The sequence below is a fragment of the Littorina saxatilis genome, linkage group LG7, assembly GCF_037325665.1.
Source record: "Littorina saxatilis isolate snail1 linkage group LG7, US_GU_Lsax_2.0, whole genome shotgun sequence".
NCBI lineage: Eukaryota > Metazoa > Mollusca > Gastropoda > Littorinimorpha > Littorinidae > Littorina > Littorina saxatilis.
In genome coordinates this window covers 26,427,350-26,440,660 of record NC_090251.1, presented here as the reverse complement: position 1 = coordinate 26,440,660, position 13,311 = coordinate 26,427,350, and the positions used below count along the sequence as shown (strand labels likewise).

Sequence of the window (13,311 nt, the reverse complement as noted above, 5' to 3'; positions counted from 1 at the left end):
TTTTCAGCTGTCAATTCCTCTGTGTTTTGCTTCCACAATGAGGTACCGGTTAAGCTTGTTCTGTCCAGTGCTGTTCCTGTTTATTCTTAGCATAGCGACCGAGACTTGTTTCAACCCACGGTAAGCTATAAGTACCAGTGTATTGGACATATCGAATCTACTGAATTATAGAGAGAGAGAGAGAGCAGGGGTAAGAGAGAGAGAGAGACAGAGACAGAGACAGAGACAAAGACAGAAAGAGAGAGAGAGCATGGGGTAAGAGAGAGAGAGAGAGATACAGAGAGAGAGAGAGACAGAGAGAGAAAGAGCAGGGGTAAGAGAGAGAGAGAGAGAGCAGGGGTAAGAGAGAGAGAGACAGACAGACAGACAGAGAGAGAGAGAGAGAGAGAGAGAGAGAGAGACAGACAGACAGAGAGAGAGAGAGAGAGAGAGATAAACGACAAAAAGTGTCATTTTGAAATGTCGCTCTCCACCAAAAGCATGTGAAGCCAAATGGAGCCAAATCTTTTTCTCAAGCATTTAATACTAAAAGAAACAATTACAATCGGTATAATTTGCTGCTTTTTGTTTTGTTTTACCCTTTTGTTGAATTTATTTGTTTTTCTCGTTTAGGCCGGCAAATGCATCTTATCAAGCAGACTCTCTTGGTGAGAAGTTCATACGTGTGTGTGTGTGTGTGTGTGTGTGTGTGTGTGTGTGTGTGTGTGTGTGTGTGTGTGTGTGTGTGTGCATGTGTGCATGTGTATGTGTCTGTGTGTGTGTATGTGTGTGTGGGGGGGCGTTTGTGCGTACGTGCGTGCGTTTGTGCGTGCGTGCGTGTGTGTGTTTGTGTGTGTGTTTGTGTATGTGTGTGTTTGCGTGCGTTTGTTTCCACATATCTGGTTTTGTATGTGGAGGGGGGGGGGGTGCGGGTGTCTGTGTCTGTATTTCTCTGTCTGTTCCTGGGTACCGATGATCTCTGCTCAGGTACAGTTTCACCTTTACTCTTACATTCTCGATGCGTTTGTATGAGGTTTAACCAAGAAAAAACTGTCGTTTCTGAAGTATTATTGCCTAATGGCTGAACTTTAAAATGTTTGAACCTATTTTAGAGTTACAGGGCAAAATTTGTCAACGTGTGTCCTTTACTGTGTGCAGTCTCATTTGAATCCCCAACCGATGTAAGCTGCCGCTTCGAAGGAGACCTTTGCCACTACAGTCAAGGTTGCGTTGACAGCGGTATGAGCAACTGGAGCACAAACAATGGTAGGTTAAAGTTCGTGTTCAGTTTTCCTGTCTTTGGTGGACTGGGTTGTGTTATTTAATCATCCGTTTGTCTGTCTGTGTCTTTTGTTTACCTTCCTCTCTCTCTCTTTGTTTGCCTTCTGTGCTCTCTGTCTCTCTGTCTCTGTCTCTGTCTCTGTCTCTGTCTCTGTCTCTGTCTCTGTCTCTCTCTCTCTCTCTCTCTCTCTCTCTCTCTCTCTCTCTCTCTCTTCTCTCTTTCCATCTCTTTTTTGTGTTGTGCCCAGTGTCGATCTTTATTTCAGTCACAATCAAAGTAAACATAAACAATGTATTTTCGTAAAATACCTATGGAACTTGCATGCTGTCTTCTCCTGAACAGTCACCAGCATTTAGGTTTGGTTTGGGCCTGCATTTATTTTAAAGATTGTCACTAAAATGTTGCAGTGTTATTTAATTGATACTTATTTGTGGCTAATTCTAAGTCAACAGGTTTCAATGACAATTTCTTTTGTTTTTTGTTCACATCGAAGGCTATGCCAGTGTCAGTCAGAGCATTTCAAATAAGGGAGCCAGCGTATATTCCGTTCTGGAGTCTCCATGGGTCAAATTGTCTAAGCCAACCTGTGTAGAGTTTACATACTCCAGAGGCTTGCCGTATCAGCTCCAGGTGTTCCTTGCATTCAGAAACGTTGAACAGCCTTGCTTGATGGAAAACTCTACAGACGTCGCTGACAATGTGACTCATACTGCACGATTGAACATCGAACCGATGACAATAAAGGTATGATAAAAACAAAACATTCATGATTAAGAAATGATTTATTAGGAATAATTATTCGTGTACATTCGTATGTTATGTGTGTGTGTGTATGTGTGTGTATGTGTATGTGTGTGTGTGTGTGTGTGTGTGTGTGTGTGTGTGTGTGTGTGTGTGTGTGTGTGTGTGTGTGTACGAATATAACTGTTAGAATAACATGCTGACAAGCAATTCTTGCTCAATTCTGTTTACCTGTCCGGCATAACCCGCCATTTAGAATGATCGACTGAATTGCAGATTCAGTTCCGAGTAAAGGGTGGAGGTGCTGGACAAGAAGTGCCACCTCCCAAACTTTACCCCATCAAAGTTCTTGAAGGCAACTGTTCACAGAAGGGTAAAGTGACAATCATAGTTGTGGTCCTACGGTATACATTCTGTTTTGCAGAGGAAAAGGCCCGCAGTCACAGTTGTGTTGCCTTTCAAGTTAACATTGAGGTTGTGTGATAATGCGGTCGGTGAGCAGGTTGTACAGGCAGAGTAGAGTTTTTGAATTGTTTTCATTTAAGTTGTCGCTTCGGCTGTCGGACGATTGCATTGTTTTTTCTAACTGAGTTTATTGCACTTTAAGATTGTTACTGATTCAATCTGACATGATTAAGCCAAATGAAACAACGGTTACTTGTTCCATTTGAACACTTAGTAGATCGGGTATATTTATGATTAAAGGTGCAGCTGTATATAATTGGGAATGCAGCTGTACATGAGGCTATAATAGCACAAATCAAATGTTAATGCACATGGCGCCACTGATGAAAATTAATTAAAAGTGCTCGTATACTAAAACCAGCCGCTCAAGTCAGGTAAAACAGAACGGAAACTGTAATTAACGCTGATCAAATAAAATACAGTTGTACAACAAACTGCCGCTGATCAAATCGCAAACGTTTTTATCAGAAAAGGGAATGTACTCAAGGCAGCCGCGGACTAACTCTGGAAACAATTTTGAATCTACCACCACCCCTTTTTAAGTAAGACTCACAGAAATGCTGTATATCTGAAACTATTGAGAGTTTTTAATAAGACTTCATGTTATCCCAATATGCGACTGGACCTATATACCCATCGACCACTTTTTAAAAGTATTCTTTTCTCAACAAACAAATAAAAGATGACGTAATTTGTATTATCCTACATACGTGACAGAGACACCCGTGAGATAATAATCGTTCAAATCACACGTGTGTATATTATCATGTAAATGAGGTCATGTCAAGCAAGTCTGGCAGGGACCTGTTTTCCCACTGCTTATGATGCCAAAGTCACCGAGACAAACGTCATTATAGAAACAAAAATTGCGCTCGCTAACTACCCTCGATGAATCTTCAGAACTAACACGTCAAGCCACACTTTCAGAGTGACGTTTCTTTGCTTTGACGTAATAGATTGCACGAGGCTTTAGAAGAGATCGGGGTTCCAAAACAAGCGTCTTCAATTTAGCTGCCTCGACTGCAGGACATTTTCAGTAAAATACACGTAAGTACAGAATGTAGGAGAAACAGAATACTACATGGCTTGCTGTTTCGTACCAGATTTACACTCGTTGCTTTTTCAAATAGTGAACAGCTCGCTTTCGCTCGCTGTTCAATATTTTAAAAAACAACTTAAAATGTACAAATGACTGATTTGTTCGTAAGCCACAGTGGCGGATTTAGGGGGGGTAAGGGGACCCGCCCCCCCCCCCCCCCCTTCAGGGGAAAAAGAGAGAGAGAGAGAGTGAGAGAGAGAGAGAGAGAGAGAGAGAGAGAGAGAGAGAGAGAGAGAGAGAGAGATATGATTAAATGACAGTTTCTGAGCTCAGGTGGCCCTAGATTGCAGCATTTTGCTTCCTTGAAAAAATATAATTCCGGGGGGGCATGCCCCCGGACCCCCCTAGATCCGCCCTTGAGCCAGTCAAAGTAAATTGTGTTGCTATAGATAGACCATCAAAAGAAATGAAGATATTTTCACTTGACAAACAGCACTGTATTTTGGGATGAGAGGTGAGTTTTGAAGTGTTACGTTGCTCGGTAACTCGTCGTTCTTAAAATATCCAAAACAAGTACCTTACAAAACCAGGAATAAAACAACTCGCGCAAACAGAAATTGATACATTGAGTCAATATGTCCAGCTCACAGAAAAAAACTGAACGCACTGCATTTTTCACAAAGACAATACTGAACAGCTTGGACGATACCCGAGGCCGAGAAAGCGTTCACGTGCAAAGCATACATAACTCCGAGCTGTGGCCAGCTTATCGCTTGAAGTGACAAGCAGGTATAGCGTAGTATCGCTTGTGCTTAACAGAAAAGCGCGATTTTCTTTATTCTTTTTAACTTTCTGAGCTTGTTTTCACTCCATTTTTAACCTTGCACTAATTAGTGTTTAAGTTTCAAACCTGAAACGCAAACCCATATTCCTGACTTAGTCAAAGATTGCTTGGCCTAAATCTAAACCAATTTCATTAAAAATTGGAGGCAAGACTGTGCCGTCTCAACTTTCACCAAAAGCCGGCTATGACATCATCAAAGAAATAATATATAAAAAATAATGTTTTAAAGTCTAGGGATCTTATTTGGAATACACACACATGCACACCCACACTTGTACACACATACACACGCACGCACGTTTACGTCCTAATATAATTTGATTACACTACAATTAGTTAAATATCATAATTATTTAACTTTCTGAAGGAATACTTATATCTATTTTTGGACATGGCAAATTGTGAACACTTTAAAACAACGCTTTCATATCACTTAACATGCACATTTATCAGATTACGATCTCTCTTCTTGTGCCTTTTTTCAAAATGTGGATGATCATCTACTGATACGTTTTGCAGGACGGTGCAAACATGTCAGGGTCAGTTTGGACTTTTTTTTTTCTTTTTCTTTTTTATATGTGATAGTAGGGACCCGATCTGCTCGGCATTGTGTCAATATTTGGTAAAAAAATCGATCGGATGTTCCAGGAAATATTTTCATGCGAATCGAGAAACTTTAGCCCACGTAAACGTCATGTTATTTCGCTATTTTCAGCCATATCGGAAAGACGCGTTACAGTTTAAAAGAAACACATCATTACAACCAGGGATTTACACCACTTCCAACATAGGTCCTGTGATTGTAACTGATTGAACAGATACGTCATTGATTCCAGGATCGACGACACCTCTATTGACATTACTAACTATACAATTTTAAGACCCGACAGCAACCAGTCTAGTCATACTGGACTTGTGCTATACGTACATGACAGTATTGTGAAAATCACAAGAAGGAGAACTAGCTGATTTAGAGTCAGAGAATGTGGAGTGCATCTGGACGGAGATACAACACTCTAAATCTCCTTCTGTGTTTGTGGGGTATATATATAAAAATCCAGCCTCTTCATTTGCATGGATTGACGATTTTGTGCGCATGATGAACAAAGTTAATAACTGTAATTCTAACATTCTCCTCTTAGGTGATTTTAATTATGATTTAAATAAACCGCAACATGCATGGTCTTCTACTACATCACTGTTTGGTCTTCAGCAATTAATAAAAGATCCAACAAGAGTAACCAGTACTAGTGCAACGTTAATTGATCATAATTATTTAAACAAACAATGTGTGTTATGTTTCTAAAGTGTTTGTATCTTATGAAAGTATAAGTGACCATAGTCCTATTTTTTTGCACTTGGTCTTTTAAATTACCAAAACGTCCGCCTAAGGGCCATACAACAATTGAGTACAGATCCTTTAAAAATTTCAATGAGACGGATTTTTTGCGAGACATTGCGTTTGTGCCCTTTCATCTTATTTGCAATCATAATTGTCCAAATAGTGCCTTTTCTGCTTTGTATGAGGCATTTCTGCCAATTATTGATAAACATGCACCGTTACACAAAAAGAGGGTTAAACACCCCACACTTCCCCCGTGGTTAAATGAAGACATTATAAACGCTATGGCTCTTCGCGATTTATATAAAGAGAACAAATTATAAACTGATTACAAGAAACAAAGAAATAAGGACGTAGACCTCGTGCGCGGGGCCAAAAGGCATTATTTTAAATTAATAAACTTGTTTCTGAGAAGAAAGATACCGCTTCCTTATGGAGAGCAATAAACGAAGTAACTGCAAAATCAAAAACCCGACAACATTCAACCTCGGTTAGTATTTCACCCAGTGCCTTTAATGATTATTTTTTTTTTATCTCTTCCTAGTAAGCTGTTGGAATCTACCTATAGGGAAAATGACAAAAGCGAGTATGAATGCCCACAGTTTCTTAAATTATTCTGCCAGGCCAATTTAAAAGAAGTTAAACCTGTTAACATCCCACTCATTGCAGTCCACGAAGTCGGGCGATTAATAACTGACTTGAGTAATACAAAGTCAATGGGACCCGATAACATACCCGCTTTCTTACTCAATTAGCGTTACCCTTTCTTGTTGACTCAATTACGTATGCTTATAACTTATGTATTGACCGAAATGTGTTTCCAGAAATATTTAAAACCGCAAAAATAACTCCACTCCCCAAAACAAAAGACTTAACCGACATAAACAATTTTAGGCCAATTTCGCTATTGTCTGTTTTGTCAAAACCATTAGAAAAACATGTACACAAGTGCTTGCTTCTGCACATGGAAAGCCGTGGTCTTTTCGCTTCATCCCAATCAGGATTTCGCCCCAAACATTCGTGTCACACAGCTCTCGTTAAACTATGCGATACATGGCTCTCTGCCATTAACCATTCGGAAACAGTCGGCGCCGTCTTCCTTGATTTTAAGAAAGCGTTTGATATTGTTGATCACACTATTCTGTTTAAGAAATTATCTTGTTATTTAGGCAACGCATCCTACTTACCTTTTTTTCGTTCTTATTTAGCGAACAGAACGCAGTTTGTCTCCCTTAATGGTAACCGTTCTGCGATAGTACGGGTAAAGTACGGCGTCCCACAAGGATCAGTTTTGGGCCCACTTTTATTTTGCATTTATATTAACGATCTACCACTCTATATATCAGACAAGACGGTTATTAATGACCTTTTCGCAGACGACTCGTCTCTTTACACGTCCGGTAAAAGTTTACAGTCTATTGAAACCTCTCTTCAAACGAGTTTGAACAACATATTTGATTGGTGTAAACAAAACTCAATGATTATACACCCAGGCAAAACTAAATGCATGGTGATCACAACACGACAGAAACACCAACTCGCTCCTCTGAATCTTCATCTCAGTTTAAATGAGTCACCCATTGAGCAAGTAACCAGCCATCGTGTTCTCGGGGTCACAATAGACGCTGAATTAAAGTGGCAGTCCCACCTCAACCGTGTTACCAAAACCTTATCTAAAAATGTGTTCCTACTCTCCAAATTAAAGCATTACGCTGATACCTCAGCACTCAAGTTGTTTTATTTTGTTCATATTTTACCTCATCTGAATTATGCATCTACACTTTGGGATGGTTGTAGCGATGTTCACTTGAAAAAAGTAAATTCTCTTCACCGTCGCGCAGCTAAACTTATCATGCCGGGTCCGCAAACATCAACAGATCAAAAGCTTATAGCAGCCTGAATTTTGTATCACTTAAAGATCAGTTATTATTTAATAAGGCGATTTTAATGTTTAAGGTAGAAATAAACGAGACCCCACAGTACATGCGATCATTATTTCAGAAAGCAACAGACATATATGGCTCAAACACATAATTTCCCCACTACCCCGTGTTGATTTATATAAAACCAGTTTAGCGTTTTCGGGCTCAACAATTTGGAATTCGCTACCATGTGAGATAAAGGGGTCAAGCACGATTAAACACTTCAAATCGCAGCTTCGCAAATATCTGTTGTCACGAACAGTCATATTCTGAAGCTGTTTCTGTTTTATTTCATCCCCCGAAGCAAGAATGCATCGCTATCACTAACCTCTATACATGTTGTTCTGCCAAATCATGATGATGATGATAATGATGTTGACGATGTTCATGATGATGATAATGAGTTTGTTGTTTGTGTGCGTGCGTGCGTGCGTGTGTGTGTGTATGTGTGTGTGTGTGTGTGTGTGTGTGTTTTTAACGGGAAATTATATCCATTTCTACCTTTAACCAGGTCTTCATAATTGGATCAAATTGTTCATAAGGGATAACTATTATCAACTGATTGTTAACCTGTTACCTTTCAGTAACGTCATTTGATGGCGACATTGATAACAACGCTGCTGCCATTGCTGGAGTTGTTACTGTTGCTGTCGTCGTTGTGTTCATCTTCATCATCATCATTATCGTCGTCATGTTCCGCAGGAGAAAACGCAAGCAAAGGTTAGACATCAAACCGACTGAGGCTCACTTCTACTTATTCATTTGATATTGTGTTATAAATAATTACTATTGGGCTACCCAAACATGTTTAATTTGTACCTTGAACACTAAGCTCCACTGTATTTCGTTGTTTTCTTTGTTGTAAGATTTATTTTTTAATGCTTGTGTTAAAAGGGAAGGGTCTGGCTCTGGTGAAATTCGACCACCTGCCAGAACTCAGACTCTGGGATTGAACTCAGAGTCTGGGACTCAGACTCTCAGACTCTGTGTGATGCCGGTCACACAACGCACAGACAACAGTTCCACAGCACATGCGCAGGGGATGTCTGGTCAGTATAATACATTTCATATTGTGTCACTTTAAATTATAATTGCAGCTGACTGATCTGAATTTGACTGGTGATTTGTATTACTGAAACTGTTATGACAGGATAAAGACATTTAGTACAAAACGGAAGCTTTTATGTATGTTGTTAATTTGTCCGATTTTTATTTATCTCGTGAGGTTGGGCCGCTTGATGGGGGGTGGGGGGATTATACTGAGAGAAATCAGAATCTGTATTTGAATTGGTTTAGGACTCACAGTCTGTGAAAAGGTCGTTCGGTTCCGTTAGAACAGACATTGCAATTCGTACATGACGACAAATGCTTGTCAATGGAGCTTTGGTAATTCAGGGAGGACAGCTAATGAGTATAATACTTTGCACAGACTCTGCAAATCCTAGTACGTTTTGTTGTAATTATTATTATTAATATTAATCCGCAGGCCGCAGAGATCCCTCGAGATCTTCAGACGCTTCCAACTACTATCTCACACCCCTCAACGTGTATGATGGTTTGACCAATCGAAACCTCGAAGAACACGCGTATGCTGATACATGTATGACCAATCAGAACAACACTTACGAAGTCTTGTCGCAGGACAGGGGAGATAACAGACCTTACGATTCGCTAGCTGCCCGAATTACTGCGGAACTGACAGAGCAGGGAGCAAGCGCGTGTTCCGAATACTACAACACAGTGAGTCCGCTAGGGTGGGGTTCTTCATCTTCAAAGCAAGCTCCTGCTACTTCAAATGGTTCAGATTATCAGAATATTTAGAGACGTGGAAAAGTCAAGGACCGTCAGAGTCCGGGTCTAAACGCGATTGTTTAATATGTGTTTATGAAATTTATCGGCAACCCGAGTCTGTTGACTCAGCAAAGAAAAGATCTGATTGCTATTCACCAATCGCTTTTTTCACAGCTGTGTTCAGTGTAAAAAAACATTGAAAAAAATGAAAGTGTTGAAAGAAAGATAGACCTGAATTGGATTTTAATTTAATCAGGATACAGATATATGGGCGAATCCAGAGGGGGATTTCCGGGGTTTCCCCAGGAGCTTCGCGCCCTTAACTGAACGCTTCGCATCCTCGATCTGCTCCTAAAAGAAATGTGGAACCCCCCCTCCCCCCCCCCCCCCTCCTCTTAAAAATGATGTGATCCGCCCCTAAAATATAAGGCTGGGTCTTTTCTTAAAATCTGCCTTTGAGAGATATAGAAAAAATATGTGTTAAGCATTGCTGGCAAATTCTAAAATTGGTTTGCCAAACATATCATTTGTTATATACTTCTTCTTCTTCTTCTGCGTTCGTGGGCTGAAACTCCCACGTATACACTCGTGTTTTTGCACGAGAGGATTTTTACGTGTATGACCGTTTTGACCCCGCCATTTAGGCAGCCATACGCCGCTTTCGGAGGAAGCATGCTGGGTATTTTCGTGTTTCTATAACCCACAGAACTCTGACATGGATTACAGGATCTTTTCCGTGCGCACTTGGTCTTGTGCTTGCGTGTGCCCACGAAGGGGGATAAGCCACTAGCAGGTCTGCACATAAGTTGACCTGGGAGATCGGAAAAATCTCCACACTTAACCCACCAGGCGGCCGCGGCCGGGATTCGAACTCACGACCTTCCGATTAAGAGGCCGACGTCTTACCACCCCGCCACAGCGACCGTCTGTTATATACTTACATAAATGTTGATACCACGTATTTTTACTTATTTTGCTCAAGAAGTTCCTTTATTAACGAAAGCGTGATTTTTGTATTTGTTATATACGGTGAATTTATATAGAGCTGTAATTTTGTTGATTTTGTAAATGTTGTGAATGATCGTTTTTTTAACATGTAAATATTGTGAATTTTCGTAAAACTATTTTATAAACATTGTAAGCATTGTAAATGTTCACAGAATTGTTTTGAAAATAATATTATTTATGTTTTGCACACAAACATTCTTTATTATATAAATATATATTGCGACTTATTCGAATTCTTGTAGAATTATTTGTAAGAACAAAACGAATGAGCCAATAAGTGTATATTATGGAGGACTTGACAAGAAATAATCACAGCTAGTAATAGTTCATTCGTTTACAACTCTGTGTGCGCGCGTGTGTGTGCGTGCGTGTGTGTGCGTGTGTGTGCGTGTGTGTGTGTGTGTGTGTGTGTGTGTGTGTGTGTGTGTGTGTGTGTGTGTGTGTGTGTGTGTGTGTGTGTGTGTGTTCTAGATTCTAATACGGAGAAAGTTACCTACCTGTGAGGAGGTTAACTGCCTATTGGGGACTGTCTATGTAAGAAAACATATCACACGACATGTAACACAATTTGGATAGAGACAAACACGAGCAAAACAAGACATTTTCACAGTCACAGAGTAAACTTTGCACGTTGCAAGAGGCATTAAGCAAAAATCCGCCTATTTTAAAGGGTTAATTACGCGGCATCTGAGTCTACCTTTGATTTTTATTTTTATTGACACATCTGATTACTAAAAGTTTTACAGTAGTAAAAGCATTCTCTGTACCACAATCAAAAAAGAAATACTCATTCCCTAAAGACTGCTGAACACCATGCATTTTTCATGTAACCACCGTTTTGCCCAAAATTCGCACAAAATTGCTAAAATAAGGGCCTGAAAGCAACAAAAAAAACAAACTAAAATGGTAACCCTATTCTTTTTTTTACATTAAATGAATGTGAATAGTGTCTATATCTTGCCCAGAAAATATTAGAGCACTCGCATATTCCTTATAATACCTATGATTTTTATTCCAAAAAGTAGGGGGTAGGGGTATAAAAGATGCTGCCACTCGAAAAAAAGCACGTTGACCTACAGTTTTCTTGTGTTTATTTTGAAGGTAAGATATCAAATATCCTGCTGCAAGAAAATCAGAGTGCTGTCATATTTTCTTTTGTCATTATGGTTGTTTGAACAACAAGATTCGCTGATTTTTGTAATTATTTCAACACAGGATGTCGTTATCGGTTTGAGTTTACTTTAATTTTTTGTGTCAATTGACATATTTTGTTACTAAAAAGCATATTCTACCTACCACAATACAAAAAAGTACCCATTCACTAATGACTGCTGAACACCATGCATATCATATAACCACTGTTTTGGTCAAAATGTTCAGAAACTGCCGAAAAGAGGGCCTCATAGCAAAAAAACTAAAACGTTGTCCCTACTTTTTTTTACATTAAATTAATGTGGATGGTGTCTATATCTTGCCCAGAAAATGTTAGAGCACTGTCATATTTTTGGTCAAATGCCGCGTATCCCTTTAAATCGCTTGTCTGACTTTGAGGAATGCCTTAATGTTAGACTTTTTCTCTGACAAACGAGTCTAACAAACGAGTCCAGACCCTAGACGTCTATTCCCGTTGCAAAACTCCTTTAGGAGACCAATAGTAACCAAACCATCTGTAGTGATTTTCCCCAAACGATAGTGAACTTGGCCAACACAAGATATTTGTTGTACTTAAAACGTACCGTCGGTTGTGAGTTTCCCCAAACGATAGGGAACTTGGCTACTACAGAATATCCGTTCAACTGGAAGAGAAGACCTGCCGTCTTGGCAAAGAAAAAAGGTCCAACTGGAAACTGACAGCAGAGTAGATTTCTTTTACGAGCTTAAACACCTGCTTGAGTATGTTTGGTTTGAATATTCACACAAGGATGCAGATGGTTTGGAAATTATTACTATTTGTTCATATCTACTAAAAAGAAGCTAGATTTAAACATTCTTGCCTACGTAGAACGTCACATGAGCACACCAACTGAGTTGTAAAAACATCAACCCCGGTGGTATGTTGTACCGGTCTTGTCAAAACTAATTAATTAAACAGGAGTATTATTTCGAAAAACAGCTACATCTTTTTGCAAACACGAAGGCACAATCTCAACCACCACCACCACCACGAACAACAACAACAACAACAACAGCAACAACAACAAAGAACAAGAAAATGACCGGAGCATGACACACACGAAGCATTCGAGGACAGTGACTATCGTCATCAAGTGTTTGTACAACGAGAAATGTGGACATGTCCATCATCACAAACAATTATCATTAAAGTACTATTCAAGTGCTATATTCTAACTTTAAATAATCCTTTTGTTCAAGATTTTACGATTCACCTCCAGGGAAAACATTCATTTACAGCCAATACAGAGTTTTAGTAATAAAATAGTGAGCTCCTACTCTCTAAAATGTGAATGGTTTTCTTGACACAAAACATCGTTTTCAAAAGAGGCAACGAAGTGTAATTTGCTTGTACGAAATAGGAAGAGCAGGATAACTTGTGAGACGTTTCTATTCACAGATTTTGGCTTCTGTGAGCGTCGTTTTTAAACAACAATTTTCCTCGCTGTTTCGTCTTGAATTTCATGTCCTGTATTCTGTATTCAGTTACGAAAAAAAGGCGTGCTTTCCTTTGCAAGTCGCTGCCCTACACGCCACCAGGCGTGAAAGGCAGTAAGATGTTTCCTTTGCAAGGTTTTACAAAGTTTATTTTGATCAGGTCGTGTGCTTCACAAACACCAACCCCCACCACACACAAATACGCACACACACACACACACACGCACGAACGCACGAATGCACGCATGCACGCACACACACACACACGAACACACACACACACACACA

At 39.7% G+C, this 13,311-nt stretch overlaps 2 protein-coding genes across 5 annotated transcripts in view; one reads left to right on the top strand and one right to left on the bottom strand.

The window, feature by feature from the left end:
- The window catches only part of LOC138971023 (uncharacterized), a 36,327-nt gene extending 26,777 nt beyond the window's left edge, over window positions 1-9,550 (top strand). For all 3 annotated transcript variants that reach the window (XM_070343622.1, XM_070343624.1, XM_070343623.1), the window contains exons 2-9: window positions 8-120; window positions 613-647; window positions 1,138-1,245; window positions 1,755-2,005; window positions 2,279-2,375; window positions 8,199-8,334; window positions 8,509-8,663; window positions 9,101-9,550. In XM_070343622.1, coding sequence (XP_070199723.1) covers window positions 8-120; window positions 613-647; window positions 1,138-1,245; window positions 1,755-2,005; window positions 2,279-2,375; window positions 8,199-8,334; window positions 8,509-8,663; window positions 9,101-9,435 — 1,230 coding nt within the window. In that variant the 3' untranslated portion in view covers window positions 9,436-9,550. The remainder of the gene's footprint in view (window positions 1-7; window positions 121-612; window positions 648-1,137; window positions 1,246-1,754; window positions 2,006-2,278; window positions 2,376-8,198; window positions 8,335-8,508; window positions 8,664-9,100) is intronic.
- The window catches only part of LOC138971029 (uncharacterized), a 417,720-nt gene that overhangs the window by 46,621 nt on the left and 357,788 nt on the right, over window positions 1-13,311 (bottom strand). The gene's annotated exons all lie outside the window — the stretch shown is intronic.